This window comes from Andrena cerasifolii, chromosome 14, assembly GCF_050908995.1.
Source record: "Andrena cerasifolii isolate SP2316 chromosome 14, iyAndCera1_principal, whole genome shotgun sequence".
Taxonomy (NCBI): domain Eukaryota; kingdom Metazoa; phylum Arthropoda; class Insecta; order Hymenoptera; family Andrenidae; genus Andrena; species Andrena cerasifolii.
Window position 1 is genome coordinate 6,425,468 of NC_135131.1, and position 21,155 is coordinate 6,446,622.

Genomic DNA, 21,155 nt, shown 5'->3' on the forward strand with positions numbered 1-21,155 from the left:
TCAATACGGCCCAATATTTCGCTAACTCTGCTTAATAATAAAGACTATTGTCACTTAATTATCATTATGATCTATTCCTCAGCATGTTATGTCAACACATACAAAACTATAAAGTTAAAAATAAAAAATTCAAGGAAAAATTAAAACCGACTTCAAAAAATTAAAAATGCACTAAAAAGTGAAAAATAATTCTTTCCCTTATTTAATCTACGACTCTCAATTTTTTTAAGTCGACGCCTCATCACTCGCACTGTGTAAATCTGGCGCCGACCTAAAAAAATACGATCGTCGTAGATAAAATAAGGGAAAACATTTTTTTTATTTTTTTGAAGTCGTTTTTAATTTTTCGAAAAATCTTGTTATATCTTACACAAAAAGAAACTCTACCGTCCGTTATCAAGTGAGCCTGAACTTTTACAAGAAGTTTCCTTCAATCGCGACAATATTAACCGATCATCGAGTATCGTGCGTGCATACGTTGATGCACATACCACGTGGAAAAGGTCAAAGCGGCTAAGAAATTCTGAAACACTCAAGTACAGCTGCTACATAAAGTAACATATGATTTCGGCCCTGCAGCTGCGGAGTATAAGAAAATTAAACGTTGAAATTCGCCTGGAGGGCACCTTGTGCGTGCGCGAGCGATATTCATTACGATTGCAACCGCTTCTGACATCGATTCCCACCGTAATCCTAATAATGCAATGGTTCAACGCTACTATCAAAAGTTTCAGTCTCCCGACGTGGTGAACTCGTGGGGTCTGCGCATCCAGCGGAATGTGAAACTACGATTGAAAACGACGGAGTCCCACTTACGCAAGTTCAAAGCCTGCTATCACCAATCGATCCCGATACCGATAGAGGCGAACGTGAAGCTACCTAAGTGCACAGATACCCTGCGCACAGTGGGTATGTATAGCGCAAAGGTATACGCGCCAGACCATTTAAATGCGCGCGACCTCGACTTTTTTGACACGATGCATATGTTACGATGAACTCGCCTCGTTCCCCCGCCAGCCACTTCCGCCCAAGTCGCTTCTAAAATCAATTTAATCGGCGCTCGATGCGGCGGGGATCGAATGTAACCGATGTTGTAAGTACATAGGCACCAACGCAGCGCGGCGTCACGCGGTCCGGTTCGGTCCGATCTTCGCGGGACTTATCATTTAATCTACCGATCGATAACGATTACGATTACGCAGTGTCTGTTTTACTGTTCCATCCGCAGCTCTGGACGCAATTGGTCAATTGCCATCTGGCTGCTGGCTCTGAAATCTACGCAAGCCCCTTCTCAGGCGATCTATACTCGAAATGGTGAGTGCCGGCTCCAGGAAGCTCGTCATTGCGATCGACTGTCTGCGTCCCAGGTATCACAACGAAATCTGCCGCACGCGGTGTTCGAGCGAGTGTATTATCCTTCTCCAGCTCGACGGAACGATTTTTATATTCGCGGGCGAACCTGGGCGGCAGACGGCGAGGAATTTCTTGCGAATATGCGCGTATTCGCGGGGCTGGTTTCAGTAGATAGTGCGCAAGTAGCGGTGACCATCGTTGGAAAGTTGATCGTTTAGAAATGAACGATCAAGTTTCGCTCTATGCACCTATGTGCGTGCATGCAGCAGGGTGCTGTTAGATCGAGCCGCAGCGTTGCCTTGCGCGACGTGATTTTGTCATTGTAAATGATTTACGAGTGACATTGAAAGTGAGCGTTCGGAAGCATCGATTCCAACAAACGACCACGTCTCAAAGAACGATGATGTATGTATGCATATCGTGACTCGGCATTGTTAACAGAAAACGCGTGCAGGTACTGTGAAGAATAACATGGCCAAAGCCTCGAGCAACTAAGTAGATAGCAACAAGTTTCCTTGTCAACAGAATTACATACGTAGTTACGTGCACACGCGTATGTGCGCGGTAAGTTGACCCGTTAAACTGCTGCTAAAGAGCAGCGCGATTTACATGTACCCGTGTAATCAGGAGGTGTTTTTCTTCATTCCGAGGCTGCCAGTTATAATTTAATCAGGTAGCAGCGGCTGAAGTATGTACGAATGCTGCGCGTAGAAGAATGCGAGACATTTCTTCGGGGTCGGTTCTGCTCGCTAAAATAAGAAAAAATGTTGGTGTAACTGCGCATATGTAAGAGAGCGCCTCGCATTCTTGTAAACGCCCAGTGGCGGATTTCAGATTCTCGTATAACAGTCCCAAAAGTAACTGATATTTAAGAATTGTTTTTGAAAAAACTGTTGGTCATATGGGATTAAACTCTTTTGAGATATAAGGAGGCATATTTAAACTTGCAGAAAATATTTTTTTTTATGACGATGCTTCTTATTATTTATTAATTATTGTGGAATCTTGTCCACCTCTTCGACGATGTAACTCCCGTTGGCGGGACGTGTAGCACATATCACAGTCGTCTGATTGCAAAAAAAATAGAAGTTTCTTAAAGTTAGATAGCTTACGCTGGTATTGGTCCACTTTAAAGAAAAAATATGAAAAATCGAAAGAGTTATACAGTTTAAAAGAAAAAGTAAGTTTTCTCCTTGGGCAAATTACTTACCGCCAACATCGTCGAAGAGGTTTACAATAATTAGTAAATAATAAGAAGGATCGGCATAAAAAAAATATTTTTTGAAAGTATAAAGATGCCTCCTTATATCCCAAAAGAGTTTAATGCAATATTAGCAATAGTTTTTTAGAAAAAAATTCATAACTTTCGGGGGCTGTTCCAGGAGAATCCCCCCTTAACAGTTCGGCCGATTAGCAGTGTCGCCGCCTGGGCCTCTGCCCACAAGTCCCCTTGAGCCCCATGCTTAAAAAAAATTATGATTTTATCCAAACTACATTTTCTTCTGTACTACTACACTGAGAATCCTCGCAGCTCTTTTCCATTTAATATGCTTTGCCTTCACGGATTACAAAAACAAAAGAATTACGCTTCCTCCACGTGGCAGTTGAATTTCTTTATTATTAACCATGCGATATACTTTTTTAGCCTTCGTGCGGCGCATAAATTGCACAAGTGGTTCCGCTGGCCCTGATACCACATTGGACTGAAATTCTTTCAATACGATAACGACCAAATACCGCAGCGTTCTGAGCCGCGGGTAATACTCCATCGACACTCGCCTTCCCTTTCGCAAATAGAAACGAACAAAGCTGCCCTAGACATTGTACGCCCGCTTACAATATCCAAGAGATATTGAGCAGACACAGGTACATACTGTGCACGGGCTCGAAATGAATTATGCGCGGCTCATTTTCCACCCGAAGCATGTTACTCTGAATGGAAAATCTGCAAGATGAGAATGATGCGTGCAACGATAAGCCGCCTTCCCCGCAACTGACACATGCAGACGCGTACAAGGTGTTCCTACTTTCCTGTCTCTGATCTTTGATCCATCCTCAAATAAACAGCCGAGCCTCGGTGAATTTAAATGACAATTGCGTCAGAGAGTATTTTAAAGCGACGAGTCCCGAGCACTTGGGCGACATCCTATACTGTACTTGCAATTAGACGTTCCCCGCGATATTTACCGCAGCGGCGTTGCTCCTGAAAAGGACACTGATGCCTTCGTTCGCTCGCGTTCATCCGTGCTACGTACAGCCGCGTGAAAGGCGGCAGCGGCCGCAGCAGCATCCTTCCCGGCATTCTGGTCCCTGACCATTGAACACTGAACAGCAAATGTTAAACTCTACGCGGAATTGTTCTCCGTACGTAAACCCGCAGTCCTAGTCGAACAAGATCTCAGAACAAGCACACGGTCATTACACAACGAGGGTGTTATTACGCGTGGAAAGTGCACTTTCATTTCTCGCCGCGTAAGTACCGCATCTTACGAAACGTTAACGATGCAACGGAGCCACTTAATCGGCCCGTCTGTTCCCACCGATAACCGAGTCGGCTCGTTATTCGTAGCAAAGCTGCTCCTATTAATAACGACAGCTATTTTCCAAGCTGCTTGCCTTAATGGGGAAGCTATTAAGACGCGCGTAATGAAAAACAGGAGACTCGACAATTTTCTAAACGTTAGCGATTCTAAACCGGGAAACTTTCCATTAACATTAATAACTGCAACTTGTGCAACTGTGTATTGCAGTCAGTGTTCGATTAACCAGTAAGCGAAATAAGCTTAGGGCTTCGGGCGAAACGGAGGGGACAGTACATTTTTTTTTAATTTTAAAATCTAACTTGCGGTGGAAACGCTTTCTGGTAAAGTTATCGGTGATGGGTGAGAAATCGTGCATTGCGTTGAAGTGGTCACCCTGTACGAGGGGCCTCAATTTTTTTTAAGCACTTGGGGCCTCTCAAGGACTTAATCCGAACATGATTGTAGTGCATGTTCGAATCAGGCTTTAGGCGCAAGGTAATCAAGGTCTTTAAATAATGGCGATAAGTGAAATTGAACGCGAAGGTAAGATGCGGTTTCCCGCGAACAAATAGAATGTCACTTGTTTTAACATAGGTGCTTATAACGACGGCAATGAATCATCGACGCGTTATGAAAAATTGAAAAAATCAAACGCGCCGAGGGTTTCAGCTGCCGGTTTTTATAGCACCGATGAACTTGGCCTGTGAGAAGAACGCAAGCGGCTGCAAAAACTGGTCTCGCCGATACGTTTAATCGCGTTCACCTTCAGCATTTTATTCCTACGTACGTAAGCTAATTACCGTGTACCATTCGCAGGCGGAAGTGGTTGTCGACATGTCAGATACGAGGCAGGAATCCTCGCCGTCGAACACGGAAGAGCAGACCACCAGCACGGAATTCTGCCGGATCGACATTCAGCCGGAATTACTGAACGACACTGGGACGAGTGAGTGAAATTAATCGCAACGTTTAGTTTTTTATAAATGCCAGCGCGCTACGTCTCACGCTTAAGCCGTCGTAAGCTCTTCCTTTCCATTTCTATTTCATTTCCAGGATCGTTCTCGTAGCTTTTACAGCAGAAATCCACCCTCTGCCCCGTCTCCCCGACTAACGTAGGAGAAATCGAGAATTCTGTCGCGGTGTTTTGCGCGCGATGAAGATTGAACACAGTTTCTTCTTGTGGCAAACGCAAACCACCCCGCGTTTCGTAGCTTGGCGGCGTCGAATCGGTATTTAGATTTCTGGCTGGAGTTAATGCGAAATGGGAATGCCTTAATGATTCCGAGGAAGCGAGAGGGAAAGGGGGAAACGCGAAAACGGCCAAATTAATGTCAGCGCACGCTACCCACCCACGCCAAGGGACCTTCTTCGCAGGCGCGAACGAAGTGGTTACTTATAGCAACCTAAGATGGTTATAAAAAGCAGTCACCACCACCCGCTCCGGTAGATTTCATACAGAAGTGATTACGCGAGCGTAAGGCTGGTCCCATTCGACTCTACACAGTCGGCAGATCTACGCGAAACTACGGGAGCAGAGCTTCTTGGTATTGCTAAAGGACTGTGTTACATATCTGATAGGTGCAGGTTTTCAACGATTTCAATTCACAGAGAATGTTGGGAAAAGTTGCGCGAAGAGGGACCCGGGGATGAGGCCCCTTTTCGCCTCTTTTTGGTCCCACGATTTTGCAACGGAATTTTATGCCAAACGATACCTTATGATGAGACATCGGTCGCACGAAATTTTCAAGTTGAGGTGACAATTAGTTTCTGAGATGTGGGAGGTCAATTTAAACTTGGATTTCCAAAATTCACCAAAAAAATAACATCAAGGAATATAAATGTCTGTGTATAGTGAGTGGTTTTTTTAATATCGACCATTGTCAGTTTTGCTGACTGCTGACGACGAATTTTAACTTAGATTTTCAAAATTCACAAAAAAAAATAAAAATCAAGAAATATAAATGTCTGCGTGGTGAGTGTTTCTTTTTAAATATATTGTCCATCATGTTGAATCGAAAATCTATGTTCATATTCGTTGTTAGCAGTCAGCAAGACCCCTGGAATTAATTGTTTAAATTATCGGACTGACGTAAAAGTCCGTACTAGGGTTTATACAAAAACCGACTTTTGAAATACAAAAGCAAATAAATAAAAAAAACTAAAATAACTAAAATCCCTACAAAATATAAATTAAAAATATTTATTTCATTTAGTATTTTTCTTCCGAAAATATAAACTCATGAAGATTAGTTTTACACTAAACTGTTACCTACTACGTGTTACCTACTACAAATTTTCATTTCTTTCACCTCCCATATCTCAGAAACTAATTGTAAAAATTGATAAAAAAATATAAAATTCATTATTTGATTATAAAAAATTATTGAAAGAAGAAAATCCAATTTTCAGTCGCGGTTACAGTAATCCCCTTTTTCCTTTTTCTTTGGGGGGTGCCAGGGACCCTCCCTCCTGGGTGCGCCACTGCCTATACGCGTCTATAATTCTCATAACTTTTATTCTTTATCCAGAGAGTAGAGAAAACTCAAATCCAAAGCTTCGTTGCTCGTTGCTAGACAGTAATAGCGCTATTGAAGAATGAAAAATTCAGAAGGCCATGTGATAATTAACGTCCAACCATCCCCAAACTTACACGTTAACCATACTGGTATGGAATATGGATTATGCATGTTTCAATACCATTTCCATGTCGTATTTTTCTGTTTGCATGTCTTTTAATGTAATATCTTATTATCAGTAGGGTAGACCTGGGGCGGTAGTAACACTTTGACTTTGGAATGCCATTGCGCGCTAACTATTGTATTTAGAACAAAAGTTCTTATACGAAAATGTTAGTCACTTATCTGACATTATTGAGTCCCACCAACTTCGCTGCGTGGCAAGTACTAACCGGGTTATTAATAAAAAATGGGAAGCGGAGAAAGTGTTAGAACCGCCACTGCCTATTGCGTATATATACTACTAGACATGGATGTATATATTCCAAATGTAACTTTTCATAATTAAGTTCTTTCTGCAATCTGTAATCATATCGAGATGCACGTACAATACTCGAAGCTCGAAACGTTCAAATCTTCGGCTTTTTTCGGCTAACCTCGGCTCGGCTCAGTTCGTTTTTATTTTTGGATATGCTCCGTTGGTAAAAACAATTGCTTACCGACATTCGCTGGTAAATCCGCGCAGTGCTGTCATCTGGATACGTGTCGAATCTTTCTTATCGATTGAACTGCACACAAACACACACACGCAGTAAAGCGAGATTGCAAGCTCTCTTTATGACATGCTCGGCATCTTTTCAGTCTTTTTCCGTAGTTGCTTGGAGTACCGAGTGCATGTACGTATACCTCCGCGTAGTCAATTCTTCATATCTCTTTACGGTCCTTTCCCCTAATCTATTCATTTATATATATTTCCACCTGCAATAGAATTCCTTTTCGTTTTCTTCTTCAATATCACTGTTTCCATTAAGTATCTATATATGCATGTAGGTATGTATAACGCTCGTATGGTCGTACGGAGATCGGTGATTAAAGAAAACAAGTGACGTAGATGCATAAATGTCGAAAATTTATCTTATACATACTAAGGTTATGTTCGCTAAGGATAATATTACAATTCCCTGTTGCCTTTCACTTTCTCGCAATACATATTTGTCGCTAAGAAATATCAAATACAAATAACACATATATTTTGGTTACTTTCGCCGATCTTCTCGCTTTCCTCGCGGCCGAAAATCGTACTTACCGTTTCATCGAGGAAAAAAAATTGAACCGTTTAATTTAATCATTTAGTGGAAGACAACTGTACATATATTATATCGAACTTTAAAAAGTCATACAGCATGATTCAGTGTGGGATTTATATATATGAATGTATGCATGCGTCGATACTTGTAAAATTAAATACAACGTACCATGAGTTATTATTCCACTAAAATATGTATTTGCGATACGTTGTCGTGGATCGCTTAAATTCTTAAATTGTATTGAAAATACATTCCGCGCGACGATAACGATATGATAATTCACTCACGATATTTTGCTATCGTTTAAAGTCCCGTAATACGTGCTGGGCAGTTCGTATTTTACCAAACGTAGAAAAGTGATTTTTCTACGTGTAGATTAAAACGCATTAAATGGCTTAACTTTATTACGTTCATCTATTTTACTGACTAAAATCATATTGTTTGAAAAAACCGTTGCAGACTGTGGAATGCCATAACCTGCATGGACATATTGTATTCATTAAATTCAGAATTGCAACAACATACTTATTGTTGGATGATGAATTTTTCCAACCATCTAAAAGTAGAACTGCATATTTGGCTTCCACACTGATTACTGATTTTTTGTAATCTTGAAATTTTGCATACAGTAAATTATTCGTCGATGTTTTTCGAGTTGGAATTTTATAAGCTGGATTCAATTTATGAACATTTGTTCCTGAAGTGGTCAGATTCAATAATACTAAATGGAATGTTACATCCAAAGAAATAATCTACCAAAGCTTTTCAAATTTTTTCAGAATCCGTGTTGACATATGTAAAAATTCGAGTACCTTTTGCACACCAAAGATATGAAATTTACGAAACAATTTATATATAATTTTTATAATTACATTCCAAATTTTCTTTTTAAAATATTGGGCAGTAAAAATCAATGCAATATGTAGAGGTTAATATTGTTTGTATGTGAGTTTTTGACATTGAATACATTTTCTACATTTTATACAATTATTTACATTTTCTACGCGCGTCACGTAGTAAATTCCATGTAACGTATAAACCCACCACTGGACTCCTACTTAGGTAATCTTTCAAAACATTCGCTGTTCCACCTTTCTCCGCTTCTTACAGCGCTTTATCATATATGCACACACCTATAGTTTTTCTGTCTTTTATCGATTATCCGTCAACGATTAAAATTGACGGAGGGATCGAACTTATTCCATAATTCACCGTTTTCTATGTGCGTATATGAGTATACCCAGACCTGAGGGTCGATAAAACCGTTTCCAAAATACATACATTATGTTTACTGTCATTCCTTCGATATCGCTTTGGTTGCGGAATAGAGAGAACGCGTTTAATATATTGCTTTTACGAATCAAATTAAGTGAAAAGCGATCAAGTCAATTCAAGCACAGTTTAAACACTCATATTCGGCAGAAAAATTAATCATTAATGTAACAGTGCTCTAAATCTACATCAATTTTCAAACTTACTCTCGTTTAGCTTAGTCCAATTCTGCGAGACACCCTATAAATGTATGTACAGTACAGTATGTAAACAATCACAGTGTAATACATATAAATAGTCGCGGTGGGTGCAAAGGTAATATATATGTAAATACTTGAACTTCGTTCAACTGTCAAGATTTTTTATCAGCACATTTATTAAAAAAAAACAAATACACTGTTCCTTTTCGCTTTATTTGAATCTACATATACCTACACAGAAGCACTATATATAGATCGCGAAAATTTTTATCCATAATCTCGTATTTCGCACGAAATACGAGGGAAACGGAATCGCAGTGATTCGGTGGACAAATTTTCATAAATTAAATTAATGCGGAGAAGTTCCGAGCGGCAATAAAAATGAATTATACATTTACGGTTTGATCTCTATGCTTGTCCACAGTAGGACTCAGTATCTACATATCTACATACTTAATATTTATAAATGCACTCCGCTATACTGCTTATCCTATTTGGGCGGATTTATAAATCAATCAATCAGTTGATCTCGGCAATTAATTCGAATGTTCTTTACAATAAGATGCGGTTAGTTATAGGTTTATATTGCAGGTACCTAATTTGCCTTTTAATTTCTAATAAAGCATTTTTTTTATAACCAACTTGTTGAGTCGCTTGAGACAGTCGAATTTATGCCACTTATGCATTATTTAAACGCAGATTTAACATCGGTACATATCCTTTCGTATATGTATCAATTTATTATTTATCGTACGTACGTGTGTAAGTGCGTCGCCCCTTGAACCCATTGAAACGGTATCTTGCATTTAAATGCGTTTACCTTGGTATAATCATTTGCTCTTGGAAAATATAAAGTTTTATTGCTCATTCGGCATTTGTATCAGCATCATTTACATTAACAGACTGACCTTATTAATTGATCTTTCTCTGGCCGCAAAGCCACAAGTTTGAAAAAATCAACAACAAGCTCAATGATTATTGAATTACAAATAAGTCTGTGTAACATTTTTACACTTATTCTTAAGCGAATAAGTAATTATTTTCCCAGAATTCGTTAAATGGTCACACGTCTGTTTTCATTTTAGCAAGCTCTAATGGGAAGATGGTGTCCGATTATCCAAACGTAAGTATTCCAGCCATTTCTCGTATTGTACATGAATAATTAGAATTAAAGAAAGAACCGCCCGGTGTTGTTCCAAATGCGCCTCGCTAAAGTACTAAATTTCAGCCAATAATGCTATTGCAAAATTCCCTTCCCTTGCAGCTTGTCGAGAGAACGCGAAGTGCTTTTTATAGCGGTAAAACAAAGTCATTAGAATGGAGGATAAAGCAACTGAAGCAAGCACTTGTTATGATACGAGAATGCAAGTCAGAAATTTTATCCGCACTTGAATCTGACTTACACCGGGTTCGTATAGCGTTTCATTTATTCCGTAAATATTTGTCGTTAGTACTGCTTTAACAATTAAATATTACTTTCCAATGCATTCCTATGTTCAGTGTAAATTTGAATCCGTCGCTTTTGAGATACAAGTTACAGAAGGAGACATCCAACACACGCTTATGAACATTAAAGAATGGGCAGCTGATGAAAAGGTACGCATGGTATTTTATCCGTTCGTAAGGATATTATTTTTACAATTTTTCATTTACATTTCAGCCTCCGAAATCAATGGTCAATATGTTTGATAAGGTCGTAATTCGGAAAGATCCGTACGGCGTGATTCTGGTCATAGGACCGTGGAACTATCCTTTCCAATTAAGTATGATTCCTCTGATAGGTGCGATAGCTGCTGGAAACTGTGTCATTCTTAAGCCATCAGAAGTGTCGCCCGCTACGTCGCAACTTCTCGCAAAAATTATTCCAAAGTATTTAGATACAGTATGTATTGCAAAGGCATTTGGTAAATGTTTAATTTAGGGGAGGTATCTCCGATTTCAATGACCTTGACTTATGTTGTCAAAGTCGGCAGTCTGAACAACATTTCCCTACAAACTTTTTGGCGGCGGCCTTAGTTTCAGAGATAGTAAAAAACTTTCGGCATAATATATTGAAAACTGTTTCACAACCGACGGTATTCGTATTGGTTCTAGTGTTAACTAAAGTTTCTTGCGAATATCTCGTAAACCAAAACCGAGCGCCAAAAAATTTAGAGGGAAATATTATTCAGAATGATGACTTTGACAACATATGTCGAGGTCAAGGTTATTTAATCAAGGGAATTTAATTAGCACCAATTCATTCAGAGCTAATTAGTGTACTGCGGGTATTTATGCACGTAATATATGCAAAAAGCATATGCAAATATGCGCGTAAAATATGCCATGTCTATCATTATCGAATTTGTTAAGTGCAGACCGACAGTTGCCAATATCTTTATTGTGGCTGGAAGAATTTGTAACTGTGCCTTAAAAAATGTTAAATTTTTAGCAACTTATGCCTATTGGAAAATATTCTGAGCAGTTGCAATTGCAATGACATTATTTCTATTAAAAGTTTCAACTGCGTATTCGCAGAAATAAAATAAAGAGTGAAAATTAATAATTTTACTATTTTCGGGTGTTGAGAGGAAAAAATGCCCGAATCTCTTTAATTTTATCGAAATTGTGAATTTCTCAAAAACTGAGGGTGATGGCGACACACGAGTCGAACTATGTAATAATTCATGTATAACAAAACATATGCAATATGCAAAATAACTTTGGCATATTGATATTTGCATTTACATAAACATCCGCAGTCTACTAATTAGATTACAATATATTTACATTTACTTCTATTTTTCCCATAGGAGTGTGTGCAGGTAGTGTTGGGAGGCGTCTCCGAGACTACAGAATTACTCAAACAAAGATTCGATTATATATTTTATACGGGTTCTACTGTAGTCGGAAAAATCATTCGCGAGGCAGCGAATAAATTTTTGACACCAGTTACGTTAGAACTCGGCGGCAAAAGGTATAAAATTGAGTTGTTTAAATTTCATACTTTATAAAGATCGGCAGTACCCATAGAAATATAAACGAGTCTCAACCATTTGCAGTCCTGTATACCTGGACAATACAGCAGATATAAGCCTGGCTGTGAAACGAATACTTTGGGGTAAATGCGTTAATGTCGGTCAGACCTGTATCGCTCCTGATTACGTATTATGTACTCCGGAAGTGCAAAATAAATTTCTAGAAAGAGCGCAAGAGGTTTTAAAAGAATGGTATGGTGATAATCCTAAGGATAGCCCAGACCTGGCGCGTATAATTAATGATAACCATTATCAGTGAGTAGAATTTTATAACAATTTTTTTCTCTCTTTTTACTTTGTTATTATTATTATAATACATGTGCATAAAACACTTTTCGTCGCACCGTATCCTTTTGCAGGCGGCTTGTAAAATATTTAAATGGAAATGGTAAAGTAGCCGTAGGAGGTAACTGCGACCCCAGCGAAAAGTATATCTCGCCAACTATACTTGTTGATGTTAAACCTACGGACCCGATCATGCAGGATGAAATATTCGGGCCGATATTACCTTTCGTAAACGTGAATAATGCCTATGAAGCGATTAAATTTATAAACAGCCGGTGAGTCTTTATTTTCATTTTCAGTAACATTTTCTTCTGTATTTACATCATATGCCGGAAAAAGAAGGAAATATATTCTAAACTATATACAAATTATTATGCAACGGTTATAGTACGCGTAGCTTCATTTTTTGCGTCTGTCGATAATGATTTCCAATTTTCCATGGACGAGATACTTCATTTCTCTGTACTGTATGCAATTTCTGCAAGCTTATGTCGTGGCTCGTATAAAACTACAGTCTATTTTGAGTTTACAAGTTTTCTTTTTTAAATACTTTAAAAAACGTTTCAGACGCGTATGTATGTCGAGATTGTTGCATGTTTTCCTTGCAAAATGTGTTACAAAAACTACGCAGTCGAATGTTTACAACTCGCACGTTTCCGACGGCGTACACACTATTGATGCCGCGAAGTAGCAGCGATCCATTTTGTATATTTATTTATAAAATTAATGCACAGCGATTAATTTGTTAAATTTAGCGAAACCCCACTAGTATTGTATATATTTACCAAGGACAGGGGAGTTCAAGAATTAATAATAAATCAGACTCGTAGTGGGAGCATAGCAGTGAACGAAACGATAATGCAATTCTCTGGTGAGTCAGGATATTAGGCGATGACCATTAAATGGCTTGTTCATGTAGAAAAAAAATAGTGGAGAAAATCTATTTCAGTTTTCTCAACAGCTTGCTGCTCTATAGTAAAGCATTAAATTAGATATAAAGTACATGTGGTTACTTAAATACTGCCAGATGATATTTCGTTACATTACTTTCGTGTATATAAAGATATAATGTATATATGTTCTCATGCAGTGTTCTGCTTTATAATGAGAAAATCATTTACTGTAGCATGTACGGTTTTATTTTAAATACTTAGTTGGAATTAAGCTGCTGATTGCAAGTAAGGTGTGGGTTCTCTATTGCATAATCGAATTACGCTGTTAAGCATGTTAAAAATTAGCCATGGCAATTATCACATGCATATCGGTATGATCAGCATGGTCGGTAGAGTCGGTAGGAGTGACTGGTAGAAGGATGGCACATTGACAAGTAGCACTATAATTATGTAGATACTATTAGATTTGCATTGTACATAATACCCCACAGCAGAATCCAATTTCATTTTACCTTTGTAAACATGGGCGTAGCGAAGGTGGAGCAGGCCTGGGCGCCTGCCCGCCGCCCACATAGGATGAAAGTAATAAATTAGTCGTTCGTCCAAAATTAAATTAATTTATTACAAAATAGAAATAAATTAAGCTGTGAAGTAATTCTGCATTACACGACCCCGGTTATAAAATTCGGTTATAAAATTCGGTTTCACTATTTATTGCCCCTCCCTGAATGAAATCCGAGCTACACCCCTGTTATTCGATGCATGGAAAGAAATCTATTGAATGAAAAACTTGTATGTATTAACTTTAAAGCGGCAATGAATGTACCTCTGCTACTCCCATATCGATGAAATTATGTTTTAAATGGTCTTCGATATGATTATTTGTACTAACGATTTGTACATTATTACATGTTTTGTACAGGGAAAAGCCATTAGCATTGTATATATTTAGCAACGATGGTAACAATGTATCGTTGATTCTTGAGAACACCAGCAGTGGTAGTATTTGCGTTAATGACACAGTGCTACAGGTGTCAGGTATTTGAAGCCTTTTTGATCTTCTTGTTCTTCGTCTTCCTCCTCTTCTTCTTCTTTGCTTTTTGTTTGTCGCTGACAAAGGAACTTTCGTAATAACGGATGCATATTGAAGCGGAATTCTTATGTGGCTATTTATGGATACCATGCATTTGGGAAAAGCGAGGAATGATCAAGGCCGTCGCGTATTTTGGCGAAGGGCGGCGACACGATGAGAAAAGTTTATAAACAATTGATGACCGAAGCACAGCGACAATTAATTAATTATTATTAATTTCTTCGATTCGCCGAAATGTGTGACGGCCTTTACTCGAGCATATTTTAAATCTTTTCGCCAACCACTATTCAATTGTCAATATGCGTTTTTCAAGTTTCTTTGTACGCTTTCTGTATAATTTCGGGATAGTGGATTCCCCCCGTTTTTGTGTGTCTATGCATTGCACTTTACATTGTACATACACGTGTGTTTATGTATCTCATCTTACCATTGAGTTATTACCTTGCCTCTTTAAGATTTTATACTCTGCATGAAATGCCATGTCTATTGTCTAGTGTCTAGTATCTAGTATAAAGGTGGGATTCCACTGAGCCAACCTTTTGGCAACTGGCAACATCGTCGCATTCTTTTCTCGCATGCAGCACATGCAATCACCCTCGCACGCATCGCATGCGATACGTTGCCTTGCGCTGCCTCAGTGGAATCGCACCTTTAGAGCAAGAAAACGATCAACCATTACATTAGTTGCACATAATTATACATGAATATTCGTTGCTTCAGTTGACACTTTACCATTCGGCGGAGTTGGATATTCAGGCATGGGTTCTTACCATGGAAAGTATACGTATGACGCGTTTGTTCATAGAAAGGGTTGCCTTATCAAAGATTTCAACAAATTAGCGGAATCGATAGCATCGTAAGCAAATTTTTATCACAGATACTTCGATATTTGCAGTTACTCAAATGTTGCTACTAACAAAGTAAATTGGATATTACAGATGCCGTTATCCACCGTATTCCGACAAGAAGTTATCTTTCTTGGGAAGTCTAATGGCAAAACGACGCGGTATACCAGGAATTAAATATATCCCGTATCTTTTAGCCTTTGGTTTCGGAATTCTCGCCACCGTTGGCGTTGCCGCCGCTTTAAAGGTATACAAATCAAGGCGCATTTAATGCACCTTTCCATACTTACGAACACTACTTTTAAACTTTGAACTTTAAACAATGCCAATGTAAATTGTCATGTCACAAATAATTATTAGAGCTGTCACCTCGCCGCACATTCTTTACAATAATTTACCATAATCAACTGTCGAAGTGATGAGTTGTAATTTTGTTAAATCTTTATATATTCTATATTTCCATGTTTTATACCTTTTACCTTGAATAAATCTGTGTAAAAGCTAACGGTAATTAGAAGTTTATGTACCAAATTTACGCGACTCAATAAAGGCAATAATATTTGCTGCATAAATCATGATTATCTTAATCTTAATCTTTCCTAGCCAGTTACATTTAACTCTCGATTGTCACACCTAATTTTTCGAACGTAGTTGCCACAGTGACTCAAGCTAATTTTCCATCAGCTGCCGTTGAAAAACTGTCTGTTAAATTAAGTCGCAAAAGTTCTGAGCTAAAGTTTGAACATTGTAGAATATAAATGTTCATCGTTGAAAATTAACATTTAAAGCATCATGTTTGGAAAAGATTTTGAAAGAAAAAGTTTTTTGCTTAAAGAATCATAACTTTTTCATTTTTAATAATTTTATGTACAAATTTATGGTTACACTCTTGAGATATGCTACTTTAATGAAAAAACATAAAAAATTTAATAAATAAAATTCCCCTCACTTGGGAAGCGTTTGTACCTGTAGAGAGTGTAGAGGATACACGAAATTACTACTACATGGCGTCGATGGTATCATTTTCAATGATGCTTCAAAGATATTTGACGTCAAGGCAGAGTTTGGCATTGACTAAATAAAACATTATTTAAATAACGGATCAAATAAAAGTTACTCTAACTTTAGATTATTTTACGAAAAAAGTTAATTTTTTTATTCAACACATGACAAATAATTTGTTTAACTTTCATTCGCTATTCGAAATTTTTATTTACATACAAATTTTGCCCACCTCTGCCTCGAAGCCAAATTTTGGGTCATTTTGGCCCAGTGTGACAACCGAGGGTCAAATCAATTACTTCATTTCCGGGATGAAGCAGTATGTATCGAAAAAACCTGTTAAAAATTCATTTATAGCCGTGAACATTTAAACAATTAAATGGTACACAATTAAACGCAAATAACAGGTCAAGATATACATACAAACACTAAAACATTTTCGTATAAACACAGAGTCAAGTTAAGTACGAAAAATTTAATATGTATTATACTTATGGATTGCCAAATCTATTGGTTGAAATTGAAAATGTTTGATGACATGGAAATACCTTTTTTCAGGCCCAAGACGACGGTTTATAATGGATCAATGTCCACCCTCAATATCGTTACAAAGGATATACTGTTTGTTACAAATGGAGTACAATAATTACAGACTTACAAATATTTGTATTCTTTTGCTTCTGGTTTTTATACAAGACGTTCCTGTAGAGTGTAGAGAAATTATACCTCGATGACTTCTCGTTTCCATTTGAAGACGGCCAACCTGTTGCTGCAACATCGATTATTTAAATTTTAAGTACTCCGTAAAGAGAAAGTTTCTGGATCCGGATATGTATTCATTCTCATTGTAAATGACTGAGCATACTTTTACACGTACACATGTATTTGAAAGTGATGAAATATCTATGAACGCTCATACATACGTACATATATGCACAGTACAAGTATAATACGTGTAAACGTACATTCTCAGAATTTTTCGATTATAAAATTCTGATAATCGCTGTTCTTTGCTACATGTGGTAAAGACACGTCGCACAGAAACAAGACAGCTGTGGCAACTGTAAAATACGTGTTGGTAGAAGCGTCGACTATCAAGATATGCTGTTGAACTTTCAATGAAACATTCTCTCAAATTGTACATGAAAACGCTAACATTCCGCTATTTCTACTAAATCTACGAACATTTGTAAGTTTTGATGTACGATAATCGTTATACACTGTTTATAATAAAATATTTCGCATAGATTGTATATGAAATATAACAACCTTTCGTATTGAATAAAATAATTATGAAATTCACGTGGGGACGCTTCTTATTGAAAAAACAATGGCTTCTTCGCTACTACGTTGTTGTCATTACAGGCTCACAAAAAAAGTTTAAAAATCGACCTTTATTATTTTCTTTGCTATTCCGACCAGTGACACTTTCTTTCAAAACGACGAAACACGTCACTTAGCAAACTAATCCCTCTAGCTTCTAAAAAAAAACTCATGTCGTTTGGACCAATTCTAAAAAAGTTATGCGATTTTAAAAGTTGTAAATTTTCTTTCGTTCGCCACTGTAGATTATAGTTAGCTTTTATACAAGAAAAAAAAGTAAGAAATATAAATCCACAAAAACGATACATGAAAGATATTATTTTTTAATGAAAAACGAATTTATACGATTTATTGACAGTAAAGTTACTAATGTACATCACATATGTAATTATCGTAAGTTTGAAAATACTAAATATTTTGCTTATAGCATATCGTAATATATATATATATGTATGTATGTACACATTATATAATAGTTGTGAAAAATCAAATTCAATATCAGTATGTTAAGCCTATTTTATCTAATATTTGTATAGTCTTTCATATCTTTCATTTACATAAACATACATCGACTAAACACAACTGCTTAGCACAAGTCACAGTTCAATTTCTTACCACTAAACTATTGTTTCCAGGTGACTGACATCTCTCCCCCTTGAGTACTATCCCGTTGGGGACTCTGTAAAAGCGTTGAAAAAGAATTTTACACAAAAGCAGCGCGCACGAAATTGTTCGAAATGCATAAAAGTCGCGTTGTCCAGAAACATAGAACGTACTACATATTTGCGCCACGTAATAGAAGAGGATTACCTTAACGTGTATTTGTTGTTTTAACATAGCAGCCCTTAGAATTAACATACGAGTACGTCGTTGGTATTCTTTGCCAACGCTCATAGATTTCTCAAAAGTTGTGCTGCGTTGATCGACATCCTTTGCATATAAAATCTGCACATACGCAACAGTCGGTGTATGGGCACTAGTTTATTATTAACACATCGATATTTGTAGTAATTACCGGTCAGTACGGAGAGGAAGTAGGAATATTTACCTTGTTATGAGAATCTATGCGTGCTTGAATCTGACCGTCAAGAATCAACTGCATCAACTCGTCTTCCAATTCCGAGACTGTCCTATTGAAAGCAGTTGCCATACGCCGCATATCGGCGCTCAAGTACGGGCTAAAATATTGTATCAATGCTCTATTTCGGATCTGCGTGTACAATACGTTAACATGCGGCGCTATGTACATGTCCAGCAGTATATTATCCTTTATCTCGTCTAGCAATTTCAAGCAGGACGCGTACTTCGACTCGTAGAATTTAAAAATTATATCGCGTAGCTGCGGCTCCAATTCCAGGAACAGCTTGAACGAACTGCTGAAAATCACCTGCTTCCGCAGTTCGTGTCTATCGAACGTAGCTAAAGCGCACAGTCCTCCGTACAGAGCGACGTTCCCGGGAGACAGCAGGTCGGGGCAATCGCAATGATCTAACGACGCCTGTAGAAAGTGCCTCGCTGCCATTTTGTACTTTCTCGTTGCTAGTTCGGCCAGGCCAGCAGCAACTTTTAACTTTGTTACTATAGATTGATTATTATCTTTACCATGAACATCGGAGAAGTCCGGTGTACTTTCAGCCTTCGTTACGTAGCTCAGCACGTGAGACCAATTTTGCAAGTAAATAGAGACTTTGATAACATTCAGGCACATGTTCACCACGTGCTTGCCGCTGGTACAGTAATCTCGCGCTCTGGAATAACATTTCAGCGCGTGAACGAGATCTCCGCAATCGAGATAGTGATCTCCTAAATCGTCGTGGCCCCTTCTGATACTTTCCTTAATCGAATTGCTCCTATAATTCTTAAGATCCGTGTCGAACTTTTCTAGCTTCAGAGCGGCCTTCTTGGACCTAGACTCGACCCAAGCTTGGTCTAGCGTTAACATGTCCTGGGACGTCGACTGCGCAGCTACGTCAGGTAAGCCAGGGGTGCCTACAGCTTGTACCAGTTTCTTATGTAGATTCACGTAAAGGGAAACGTTGTAAGTTGTCATCACATAGGAGATAGCCATCTTTAGCGCTTCCACTCTTAACATTGGACAATGGTCGGCTATGTATATCAATCTATACAGTTTGGCGAGGCCTATGTAGCTGTTAGCATAGACTTCCAAGTCCTGAAGAAAATACAAGATAAGGAGTACACAAACTACGATCGATATTAATCTAAAGTACTTGTTACTGAATGGGTTTGTAAGAGAGCTGTATAATGTAGACGCGAAGAGTGCGCTTACCAGCGTTGGATTCTCCACGATGTAAGGTTCTTCTTCTGCATTGTCGTTATCTTCTGTCGGAGCATCGACTTGCATAGGCTCCACCACATTCTGCTAAACTCATAGAACACCATGGGATATAAACAGTATCTTATATAGGAAGCTGAGAAACTAATGAATTAGGTAGGAGAGCATCGAACCGACAGAGCAATCACTAGGAGGCACACATGAGCAGGAGCCCAACTTTTCAATTTCAAAGTCGTGGTATGAGACGACTTTACGCGCGAGTAATGTAGATTCTTTCGAGAAATTACCTGAACGTCGTGAACCTGCAACGGCATCGCAAACTTCTCTTCTTTATAGCACGAACGTCAAACGTTTACGAAAGAAAACAAAAGCATATATGTATGTACGGTGTGTATGCCACGGGCACGTGCACGTATGCACAACACACATGTACGATTCGAGCAGTACAGGCAACTCTGAAATAATGAAAATAATTTCTGCGGTTATGATTCTTTATGGTCCTCTATGTTACGGATGTATTTATTTATGACGATTTCCTTCTAATTCTGATTGTTTAATTATTAGCAGTTACTTGACGCTAGGCATGCCTAAAGATTGCCGACGGAACACGCCGACGCCAGACAATGCAGCAAGCTAACTGATCATAATTCATAACTCGTCGAATATAGATTTCTTTATTTCTTTATTTCCCTATTTATTCTTATTCTGAGCACCTAGGTTCCTGTTAGGGATCCGCTAATCATTACGCAACCATTCCCATCGACAGGATTCTTTATTTATTGCTTAGAGAAGCTTTTTGAATATTTGTTCATTTTATGAACAGAACTGCTGGCGGCGCGTAGCGGTGAAATGTGTGAATTAAAGTGGGCGTTAAAACACGCCAATTTGCCAGTTTTAAGCATACTCGATTTCTTATAGACTGGCACTTTAGATGTCCATTTTTCTATAGCACGCCTCGTTTCATAAAACTCTGAAATCTAAGAGCAATCTTCACGAAAATTACAAGGCGCAGGTCCCAAGTTATAAATGTATATTGTGAATAAATCTTTAGTAGTGTAACAGTAATTCCCTGTGTCGTTATTGTCCATATCCACACCCCTATTAATTATTTATTAATTGCATAATTTATTAGACTTTCGAGCCCAAATTATGAAGTTTTTCAGTTGCATTCGGAAATAGAGATCCCCTTCCTACAAATTACAAAAAAGTTTAAAAAAAAATTAAAACCTACTTCAAAAAAAAAAATAAAAATGCACTAAAAAGTAAAAAATAATACGACTTTCAATTTTTTTAA

The 21,155-nt window shown here is 38.1% G+C and overlaps 2 protein-coding genes and 1 long non-coding RNA gene across 13 annotated transcripts; 1 reads left to right on the plus strand and 2 right to left on the minus strand.

Moving 5' to 3' along the window:
- The first annotated feature begins 1,072 nt into the window (after nt 1-1,072).
- Nucleotides 1,073-17,498, plus strand: Aldh-iii (Aldehyde dehydrogenase type III). Of its 11 annotated transcripts, none has more exons than XM_076827268.1 (13): nt 3,275-3,370; nt 4,692-4,821; nt 10,196-10,233; nt 10,375-10,518; nt 10,611-10,706; nt 10,771-10,992; nt 11,903-12,066; nt 12,152-12,382; nt 12,487-12,687; nt 13,168-13,283; nt 15,119-15,254; nt 15,337-15,490; nt 16,804-17,498. In XM_076827268.1, exons 1-13 carry the CDS (start codon nt 3,290-3,292, stop codon nt 16,822-16,824), a joined length of 1,734 nt encoding a protein of 577 aa, XP_076683383.1. In that variant the 5' UTR covers nt 3,275-3,289; the 3' UTR covers nt 16,825-17,498. The 11 variants fall into 11 exon arrangements, 10 of the variants coding, with proteins under 10 accessions (XP_076683388.1, XP_076683386.1, XP_076683383.1 ...); XM_076827269.1 differs by lacking the exon at nt 13,168-13,283 and adding an exon at nt 14,228-14,343; XM_076827273.1 differs by lacking the exons at nt 3,275-3,370; nt 16,804-17,498 and adding an exon at nt 1,073-1,093 and having other exon boundaries at nt 15,337-15,748.
- On the minus strand, nt 6,612-8,859 carry LOC143376684 (uncharacterized). The gene is made up of 3 exons (XR_013087132.1): nt 8,697-8,859; nt 6,689-7,961; nt 6,612-6,657 (listed from the first exon to the last, which is right to left on the minus strand). It is a non-coding gene; the product is annotated as an uncharacterized LOC143376684 (long non-coding RNA).
- Csn1b (COP9 signalosome subunit 1b) lies at nt 16,892-20,451 on the minus strand. The gene is given in 6 exon segments (XM_076827277.1): nt 16,892-18,205; nt 18,207-18,247; nt 18,379-18,513; nt 18,617-19,738; nt 19,856-19,948; nt 20,149-20,451. Coding segments are annotated over 6 exon segments (1,452 nt in total). The 5' UTR covers nt 20,176-20,451; the 3' UTR covers nt 16,892-18,171.
- Nucleotides 20,452-21,155: the final 704 nt, after the last annotated feature.

Coding starts and splice junctions, on each gene's coding strand:
- Aldh-iii (XM_076827267.1), top strand. CDS start 3,290: ATGGAAAATCTGCAAGATGAGAATGATGCGTGCAACGATAAGCCGCCT. Junction 12,383..12,486: donor ATTAATGATAACCATTATCA/GTGAGTAGAATT, acceptor ATCCTTTTGCAG/GCGGCTTGTAAAATATTTAA. Junction 13,284..15,118: donor AACGATAATGCAATTCTCTG/GTGAGTCAGGAT, acceptor TCGTTGCTTCAG/TTGACACTTTACCATTCGGC.